At 40.5% G+C, this 10,219-nt stretch overlaps 1 protein-coding gene across 1 annotated transcript; it reads left to right on the forward strand.

Moving 5' to 3' along the window:
- Positions 1–1,515: 1,515 nt before the first annotated feature.
- On the forward strand, positions 1,516–7,251 carry AGR2 (anterior gradient 2, protein disulphide isomerase family member). Its single transcript, XM_074892126.1, has 8 exons — positions 1,516–1,576; positions 3,218–3,355; positions 3,646–3,709; positions 3,783–3,835; positions 4,759–4,832; positions 5,226–5,289; positions 6,234–6,317; positions 6,932–7,251. Exons 2-8 carry the CDS (start codon positions 3,226–3,228, stop codon positions 6,979–6,981), a joined length of 519 nt encoding a protein of 172 aa, XP_074748227.1. The 5' UTR covers positions 1,516–1,576; positions 3,218–3,225; the 3' UTR covers positions 6,982–7,251.
- The last annotated feature ends 2,968 nt before the right edge of the window (positions 7,252–10,219 follow it).

Genomic DNA, 10,219 nt, shown 5'->3' on the forward strand with positions numbered 1-10,219 from the left:
CAACAGGAGAATATTAAATTACATTATGAATTGCCTGAGCTGAAAGCAAGATTTCAGAAACAGGTACCTAATTTTTGACTCATATATCTGCATTGAAGCAGATTAAGGATGTAACCTGATTGTTCAAAGTGAGCACTCGCATGTCCACATATGGATCTTGGAAATCTATTTTGGTATAAGTCTTAGAAAAAAATCTGAGTGGATGTGATTTGAAGCTAACAAAATACATCACTGAATCTTCCAGAAGCACTGGAAGAGGAGCAGAGATTGGTATGCAATCTTCCTCTCATTTCATTTCATTTATCAGGTTGTCAATGACATGAAACATACAGAAAGGGGAGTTAAAATCACTGGCCTCCCTCTGAGGTTTGTTTTCACCCTTCCAATAAGTCAAGCATCCTCACAAAGCATGGTACTACTGTACATTTGTAAGGAACCGCAGTTTTATTTTTTGCTTCAGTTCACCATCTTGCTTCTGCACCTCATTTTCCTAATTGTTATTCACAAAAGATTTAAAAAAACAAAAACAAAAACCATTCTCCAAATGAAGAATATAGTGGAGTACATTCAGAAAAAAATGGGTGCTGTTATCACCCACCAGACAGCACTGTGAATTTCAAGCAGAAGAATCCGTATCTGATGGATTTCATCTACCCAGCTGAGTCGTTAAGTGTTCACTGCCCATGAACATGTGATTTTAATCTCACTGAAATATATGAGGCATGCACCAAGGAGAACATACTGTAGCTTAAACATATATTGCTGAGGACGGAATTGCACTGACCTCTGAGGAAGGACCATGGGCAGTTGGTGCAACCCTAGGGATGGCTTCCAGCCACCTGAAAAGGTTCCATCTTCCTAAGCATTGTACCATATTATATGTGTATCTGAAACCTGAAATGGTTGATTTTCATGTTGTGGTTAAAAATAATTTTCTGCACAACTAATTAAACATGGAATTTGAATTAAATGTTTATTTAGACCTCTGCTTATGAACACAGTTTATTGTTATAGCTTCTAAATACATTTTTGTTGAGATCTTTACAAACTTTTAGATTTTATTACAATTTTCCTATGTATTGTTATACATGTATGTGTACACATGTATCTGTATAATGAGCTTAGCTAATTATCTAATTAACATCTAAAGTTCCGAGTCATCAATTTAACTTTTTCAGAGGACTAAAAGAACAGCAACCCATACTGATTTTCTGACCAATCAAAAACAGACAAATCACTCTTCAGGCAAACTGGGAGTCTTGACTTAAGCTTACCTGGACTTGGATCTTTGCCAACCTTTTAAAATCACCTTTCAAAAAATGTGCCAAAAGTCTGTAGAAACATCTCTGAACTTCAGATACAGCATTTGACAGGAAACTAATGTTATTTAATTACAAACTTAACTCTGAATGTTTTGGTGGGGAAAAAATACTTCTGAAAGTAGTATTCAAATTCAAAGCTTGTGGGTGGAGTTGGGGTGTGTGAAGGTGCATAAATAGGCAGTAGGAACAGCAGCGTTCACACTGTAACCGGGATCACCTTCCAATTCTGGCAGGCATCTGGGAGAGGAAACAAGGTAAGGCACGGCACACTCGCTGCTTTAGAAAGTACCGGGGGGAGCTGTGAGCCCAGGTTACCTGGGGCTGGGGCAGCTGATCAATGGAAAGAAAAGACTGCAGCAAACTAGGCACAGCTCAGCACAGCTTGCTATGAAGCAAAATTGTGTAGAGGAATGTTTGCTTTGCAGGTTAAAAGAGCTAGGAAATGAGGGGGTTTTGTGGGGTGGAAAATTTAGCAAAAGTGCACATAGCCTTCCAGAGGCAAAGTTTTTAAAGAGCAAGTTTAATGTCTTTGCTTTCTGCATCCTGCATCAGCAACAGCATAAAATTTGTCTGGTCTTTAATTTCCTGGTTGTCCCATACCTTCTTTTTCTTTTCTTTTTTTTTTTTAAAGACGCTTTACTTCCGCTATACAGCTCTAGCCAAAACAACTCTTGAGGCAACCCTAGAAATTCACTGGGTTTAACTTAACTTTATGCAATTTTCTTTCTTGCAAAGGAGATTTTTCTTAGGGTGGAAAGGTAGTCTGCTGCAAAAATCGTATTTCACGCCCTTTGAAACAGTAACTTTTTGGATGTTTGAGGTCTGTTGGACATCCCAGTAGCAAAGAGCACTGTACCACTGATGCAAATTCAGCTAATGTCTCCTCCTTCCTACCCAGAAAAATGCTTCCGTTTCCCTGGATTTTCATTTTCATTGTCTGAATTTTAAAAACTGGCAGCCTGTTGTAATATTGCATGAATCTTTTGAATTTTCTGCATTGCTTTTGGAATATCTTAGATTTGCTTACTGTACCCATTACATTGCTGTTGTAGCTTCTAGGAGGAAATTTTATGAGAAAACATAGGGTCATGTTGCTAAAGTGTTTTGCCCCTTCAAAGAAACATCCCAGCTGAAATGCTGAGGAGCTTCCCATCAGACATGTCTCATCCCCATCTCCATGCCCCAGAGTCTGGCTCAGGAAAAGCCCTCTGCTTTGTGTTCCTTAAACGAGCAAACTGCATTTCAGTTCTCACTGTTCCACGCAGCAACTTCTCCCCACTCTTTTTATTATAGATTCTACAGGTTTTAAGGATTAGATGATACTTTTAGGGGGAAGACAGGATTGGAAGGTTCAACAACAGCATTAAGCTGTGCCAATGGCTCACTGTAAAGCCTAGCTTAACATTCTGACTTATTGAGTTGTTCCTACTGCAAAATGGAGGAAGAGCTGAGACAAGTTAGTTTTTCAGCACCTGCTGCTAAGTTACTATAACACTGGGAGATAGAGGTAGAACCGTGAACCTACTAGGACTTGCAAGTACTTTTGGAATTGCCAAAACTCATGTTTTTACTGCACAAATTCAATAAATGTAAAAAGAAGAGAGAGAAACTAACACATAAGTGTGCATCTTAAAAGGACCACAGCCCAACGGCATGAACAGGGCAGCAGAAAGCAGCCGGGTCCTTCATGGCTACTTGCTAAGCAAATCTCAGACTTCCTTGATGTTTCCCCAAGCCCAGGCCCCTGCCTGGAGCAGTTGGTTTCAGCCCAGACTCACCCTGCTGCATACTTGTGACTTGACCTGCTGCTCTACCTGTCCTTATCTGCTGTGTGCCTCCAAGCAAGCACCAGCCTGGGAGGCACGACAACCAGAAGTTTCTCTCATGTCTTCCAGGAGCAGCCATGGAGAAGAGTTACATGTCCATGTTCCTGCTGCTCGTTGCCATCTCCTGTGCCCTGGCAAAGGATGCAGGCAAGAAGGAGACAAAGGAGACTACTGCTAAACCAAAACTACCTCAGACACTCTCCAGAGGTAAAAACCAAAAAACCCCATCCCAAATCAAAGGAAAAACAGTGCAATCTGCTAAAGTTTTGACTCCTGCGTTGTTCTGTTCTAATAAATTAATTTTCTTGCAACTCATGCTGCAAATAAATTTTCTATCATTTCCGAGCACACCCCCCCACTTTACTGCTGATTTAAAGCCCTCTGGCAGCCAGTCTGTTTAAAGCCCTTCCCTGCAGCCACGGGCAGGGATGGGACACAAACCCCCCCGTGCCCCGGCCTCTGGCCCCACTTATAACGCTGCCTGTGCTTCCCCCCAGGCTGGGGAGACCAGCTCATCTGGACGCAGACGTACGAGGAAGCCCTCTTCCGTGCCAAGCACAGGTACCGCGCCCTGCTCCGCACCCCGCACCCCCTCAGCGCCTGCCTGGCCCTAACGAGGACTCTTCTTTTCCAGCAACAAACCCCTGATGATTATCCATCACTTGGACGACTGCCCACACAGCCAAGGTAATCCCTTTGCACTGGGGAGAAAAAAAAAAAAAAAAAGAAAAGAATTTTAAAAATCTAGGTTTTGTTTTCTGAATAAATGCTGCTTAAAAAAAAAATCAGCCACCATTCTGCTTGCTAAACCTCAGTGAAATGCTAACTTGTGCAAGCATATGGAACGTTCTTCAAGTCGCCGTCACATTTATTTATTTTCCAATGTGTAGAAATAAAATAAAAATGATAATTCGGTATTACATGGTACAGAATAGATACAGAAAAGAGCACAAGGCAGCAGGTTTTGACCTGTGGCAAAATCTGGTTTTGGGTTGCATCACAATAAGCCAAAACCAACAGCAAGACCAGGAGTAGTGAAAAACAGTATTTTAGTGGAAAGGATGTATTCAGCTCTCAGTATCATTGATGACTGAGACTCAATTCGGCCAGGACCTTAATCAAACTAGGCTGAAACTGAGCTCCTGGGGGATTTCTGGTAACTGGGACTGCTCTTACCCAATGTTTCTGAATTTACCTGAGGACCCTTCTTCCTGCAAGCTAATCCACACAGCAAGACCTTTGTGTCCACCCATAGCTCCAGTAACTCCAGAAGGATCTTTGTACAAGCATTAAAATCCTTCCAGACATTTCAGGCTGAAGTCCTACACCTTCATACTGAGTTTTCTGTGCCTTAAGAACTGGAGCCAGAAACAGCAATAGCAGGCTAGGTTTAAAGGGTCAAATGTTCAAATTCAAGTATGTGCAGACAAATTTGAAACCTGCACTATCTGAAGGAAGGAGAGACATTTTTTACCATTATACTTACTCTTTACCACACAGAATATAAATCATCTTCCAGATGAATGACCTTAAAATCTTCATTTGCTGCAATTATAAACTGGAAATTCTCAATTTAATTCTACTTTCATACCCATTTATTTCCACCCTAGCACTCAAGAAGGTCTTCGCTGAACATAAAGATATACAGAAATTGGCTGAAAAATTCATTCTCCTGAACCTTGTGGTAAGTTTCCCAGATACACTTCATTAAGTGAAAGCAATAAAGTTCTATTTTTAATTATGGCTTCTCTAGCTATAATTAGTCAGTTTAATAGCTAGGGGTGGCTAGGAAAATGGCCAGTGGTGAAGTATAACAGATTTAGTAATAAGTGTCTTTCATTTCTAGCTATCATAGTATGAGGGAATTTAAAGCTTAATAATAATAAAGTTTAAGAATAACATTAACTGTTGTTATCAATTTCCAACTCCAGCTACTAAAAGATTGCATCCTAGACAGTGAATTTCTTAAAACTGCAAAATGTGTTACTTAAGCTCTATTTCATAACACAAAGTACGATGAAGAAAAGAAATATTTATGTCACATGCCCTCCTTGACTGGAAACCTTCTCTGTTTAAGTATGAAACCACAGACAAGAATCTTTCACCTGATGGCCAGTATGTCCCTCGGATTTTATTCATAGGTGAGTACCTCAAGTATCAAAGCTGATCTCATATGAAAGCCCCTGCTGTGCCATGAATCTTGAAACCCCAGGCTTATTAACAGGAATTTATTCCATGGGAAATATAAAATTTCTAGTTAGATTTGTGGGATGCAATTTGAAAGCAACCCCAGCCAGGTCATTAGTTTCACGGGTCCAGCATACTTCCCTCCTGGATTCCATGAATGATGTAATTCCTTCCATCGTGTCATCAAAATGACATGATGCCACAGTCACTGGAATTGGTAGGCACTGGCTCAGCCTTGCTCATGCTCCTACCTCTAGAGATACTCTAAAACTGACAGGTTTCTGTCTGTAACACAATCTCAGACATTGTCACTGCAGGACCAGCAGTGACCCCGGATGCTTCAGAAGCTAATTTTCAAAGCTCAGTACTGAGTTCTGTGCTCCCCTAACCTACACAAACCCCTCTGAAGCATTTGTGTTTTGGAGGCATATTAGTGGCCATGCATGCATTCAGGTATTCCCTCTCCCACAAGAAATATGTCATCCCACATACTGCACACACGTATCATTAACATATATCTTGATAAATCAAGGTCATGATGACCATTTTCAACAGACCAAAGCAACTGCCATATTATCTCTTCCTTTATTATTTCTTTTTTAATAACATTTGTAACCTGAAAGCAGCCTCAGCTTGTTAATTTAGACACTCTGCAGTGGCACAGGGTGGAAGGCTGATCAACACTGATCAGAATTAAACCTATCCCCTTCTTAATAACTCTGAAAACACACCACTTAAATGTCAGTGACTGTGTAGAAGAACAATCTCTTGGTTGTCAGTGGAAGAAGACTCGTCTTGCAGAAACATTTAGGAAGCAAGCAGAAGTGCAGAAAAATTTGTTTCCTTCTGTTTGAAGGTTAATCCTGTTCCCTACAACTTCTCTCATCCTTTCTTCCAGATCCTTCCCTGACTGTGAGAGCAGATATTACTGGAAGATACTCAAACCGTCTCTATGCATATGAGCCCTCTGACATTTCACTGTGTAAGTAGCGTATTCTGAAATATTCTGCAAAATAATTCTGCAAGCAGTCACATTTTTCATGTGACAAGGAGTAACACCAGGCATTACAGACTCGCAATCAGTACAGCGCTGAAAGACAGTTAACTAAGATTAAAATTAAACCAAATGCTAGCCTTAAGCTCAGTGAGGTGAAGAGAATGATGGCAGTGCCCTGGAGTCTTAAACATCCATCTGTTTTAAAAGAAAGCATACGTCAGGAGGAACTTGCATAATTCAGCAGTGTTCACTGTAAGCAATGGTGGGAAGCCTTGCACACAAGCCCTGCCGGGCCAGGTCAGGAAACCTTCTGGGAGCAGGGAAGAGTTGTTTGCTACAGCCCTCCCTTACTGCTCCACAGCTCCCGCCTCTGCCCTGCGAACGGCAATGCGTTTGCATTAAGAGATGTGTGCTCTCACCAGCCAAAATTAAACAGATGATGGTCACAAAATGCTTGGAAGAGCACAGTGCATCAGAATCCGTATAGCAATAGGCATGTGAGCAAAAGCTTTAATAATAATGATGCTCTCTCTACAGTTATTTGTAGCTGCTGGAAGAGGAGGTTGCAAAAATAACATGTATGAATATTTAATTTCTAGTGTATTCAAATATGCAGAAAGCCATGAAGCTCCTGAAGACTGAACTGTAGGGGACGAAGGAAGCCCTCAAATACTATGAATCTTCCATCTCTTCTCTACTCATTGAAGCTGGTGAAGAGACTATTTAGTGATATTTAGTGATGTGTAGTGTCGGTTTATATACATAAACACTACAGTTTTACATTAGCACTTTCATACTGGGCAGCATTTTTAAAAGCTGGAGGCTTTTAATTTAAGGCGTACAGAAGAATACTGTATGATCCAACTGTAAAAATGATTTTTTTAAAAAATAAATCCATTTCAAGTGTTTACATACAAAACATTGCTGTGGTTTGTGTTTTTTCCTTATTATCATCTACCATTATTAGAAAGAGTAAAATCACTGGTTACTTGAGACCACAGCTTGCAATTTTACATTTAAGCACTTTGGAAGGGGCTGTTGTAGATTGACCCCAGCCAGCAGCTCACAACCACTCATTCATTCACCCTCTGCCCCAGTGGGATGGGGGAGAGAACTGGAAGGGTGAGAAAACTTACGGGTTGAGATGAAGACAGTTTAATCAGTAAAGCAAAAGCTGCACGCGTAAGCAAAGCAAAACAAGGAATTCTTCACCACCCGCCGTGGGCAGGCAGGTGCTCAGCCATCTCCAGGAGAGCAGGGCTCCATCACAGGTAACGGTGACTTGGGAAGACAAACGCCATCTCTCCAAACATGTCCCCCCCCCACTTTCTCCTTCTTCCCCAGCTTTATACGTTGAGCATCACCATACAGTATGGGATATCCTTTTGGTCAGTTGGGGTCAGCTGTCCCCTCTCAACTTCTTATGCCCCCCCCCCAGCCTGCTCGCTGGTGCAGTGGTGTGAGGAACAGAAAAGGCCTTGACTGTGTAAGCGCTACTCAGCAATTACTAAAACATCCTTCTGTTATCAACACCATTTTGGTCACAAATCCAAAGCATAGCACCATACAAGCTACTATAAAGAAAGTTAACTCTACCCAGCCAAACCCAGTACAGGAAAGCAGCTTGTCTCCAGTTTCAGCTGCTAGTCAAGCTCTGCATTGCTCAGTCTGCTTTATCTCCACTTATTTTCCTGTAGCACCAACCTATGTCAAGTTCTCATTATCAGCCCTTTCTTTTCTTTAGTTAGATAACAAGGAGTGCAAATCTTTTACAGAAGAGTACTGGAGACTAGAGGATGGGATTGTTTACATGTGTGGGAGTTCTTTTGTTTAATTTTTTAAACTGACTGCATTCTGAAGTTATCCAAGAATCACCTTAGCTACTTGAAGATTTTTTTTTTTTTAAAGACAAAAAACTGCTTCCCTTAAAAGATTCCTGCCTACATCAGAATTCAGTAAAGTCTTGAGGCGAGTAGTAGAAGTGATGTTCTACTGAGTATATGGTTAGTTTCATTTAAAAGCCCAAAAAGGACAGAAGTCAGAACCGAAAGAAACCCTGCAGCTGAACACCATGGGAGTACACACCACCTTAAGACTTAGACCAAAAGAAGACTTTCCAACCTCAAATATCTAAGAACTCAGCAGCAGCACCCGTGAGAAACACCTTGCCCAGGACTATGCCTCTATTACCTTCTCAGCATTTTGGCAATGTCAGCCATTACTACCACTTCCAGTCATGATGATAACCATAAGAGGACTACACTTCAGAAGGTAGGACAGGCAAGAGAAGCAAGGGTTTCAGTTCAAGAGAATTTCTCAACAAAATTAGAAGCAAGGCACCTGCTAATATGTCCTGGGCAAGCTACGTGAACCCTACCAACCAGAAAATCTCAAGTGGTACCTGGAAATGGCCCCAGACATGCAGTTCAGTATTCCTTCAGCAGTTCAGTTAGGATGTTCCTTTCTATTGCAGCTTCCTTTAACTGTGATGAGGAAATTCTTTGCTCCAGAAAGGTCTTTCCCTTCTTACTTCCCAAGCAGAAGACAGAGGGGGGGTAAAAGGATGCAGCAGAGGCAGAAGTATTCTCTAGAAGCAGCTATCATGCACAAAAAGCAAAAAAGTCGGTTACACCACTGAGCAAAGGGACAGCACAGAGGGAGGCTGGAGCAATTGGTTATCTGAATCATCTTTGATCTACTCAACCCAAAGCACACTTGCTAGAGCTGTTTATCTGACCTAGAACAAAAGCTGCCCATGTCACCACATTTTAAAAGTCTTGGTTTTTAACTCTACTGAAGTAGCATCATTTTCTTAAGCAGATGTACTGATGCTATGGATAATATCCAGCAAATTGATATAAGGCATATTCTACAAGAGTCTAATAGTCCGTGTGCTATAGATGCAAATATACAAGCTAGTTCAGCCTACAAGTATCAAGAAACTAATTCTTAAAATAAATTAATTTTTTGCACTCAAGACTATGCTTTTGTAGTTTGCTTTTGACCTTAGCCAAATTTTCAAGAATCTTAATACCTAAGTGGTCAACTTAATTCTGCTCTTTCCATCTCCTCCTCTAAATGCAGATTATTTAGACGCATCAAGCCAAGCTGAGGTACCTAAAAAACCCTTTTTCCATTTCTTCGGAAAACCTGGGAAACAATTTCTGAAGTATATATGCTCAGTAACTTGAAGCGCACAGGATGGATGGGGTTTCCAGAACCTCACTAGCATTCAATCTTTAAATAATTAGGCCTAAAAATAATAACGCAAGCTAATAATACCAGCACACTCCTATTCCCTTATCAGCTATAGGTTTTAAGGTACATTTTTACAGGTATCAAATCAAGTTATGCAAGCTTTTTCTTTTGGCAATATTTTCATGTGAAAGGAGGCAGATGCTGTACAGTGGTATCAGTATGTTAGTGATGATCTGGATTCACTTTCTTACACAGATGCAGAAGAATTGCAATCTATTGTCTTCTAGCTAGTTATGTGATAAAAATGTGTAGGTGTCTCAAAGAAAGTCAAGACAGGTTTCTACATTTTCCTGAATATGAATATTTCCAGAATAACAAACTTTAAGAAAGCATTTCAACATAACTAAGGTTAAAAGACATCTAACGTAAGCATTAAGAATCTTCCAAGTTAAACCACGTTATTTTGATACTTTGCTCCTGTAAATAGCTTCTAGAAAGTTTGGTTACAGATAAATCCAATTCTCAAGCAGTCAGATAAAAATTAAAATGTCTCTCTAGAAACCAAACAAAACCCACTCAATCTTTATATGAGCAAAATATTTTTTTCAAGAGAAAAGACAAAGAAATGAACAAAGAAAACTTTAAAGACAAAACCCACAAAGAATAGGTATAAATACTTCTTAAAAATG

Source organism: Strix uralensis, chromosome 1, assembly GCF_047716275.1.
Source record: "Strix uralensis isolate ZFMK-TIS-50842 chromosome 1, bStrUra1, whole genome shotgun sequence".
NCBI classification, from domain to species: domain Eukaryota; kingdom Metazoa; phylum Chordata; class Aves; order Strigiformes; family Strigidae; genus Strix; species Strix uralensis.

What these genes read in the sequence shown, in the direction of transcription:
- AGR2 (XM_074892126.1), top strand. Translation starts at nt 3,226, where the DNA reads ATGGAGAAGAGTTACATGTCCATGTTCCTGCTGCTCGTTGCCATCTCC. An exon ending in CGACTGCCCACACAGCCAAG is followed by an intron (nt 3,836 to 4,758) that starts GTAATCCCTTTG and finishes TTTCCACCCTAG; the next exon opens with CACTCAAGAAGGTCTTCGCT. An exon ending in CCCTCGGATTTTATTCATAG is followed by an intron (nt 5,290 to 6,233) that starts GTGAGTACCTCA and finishes CCTTTCTTCCAG; the next exon opens with ATCCTTCCCTGACTGTGAGA.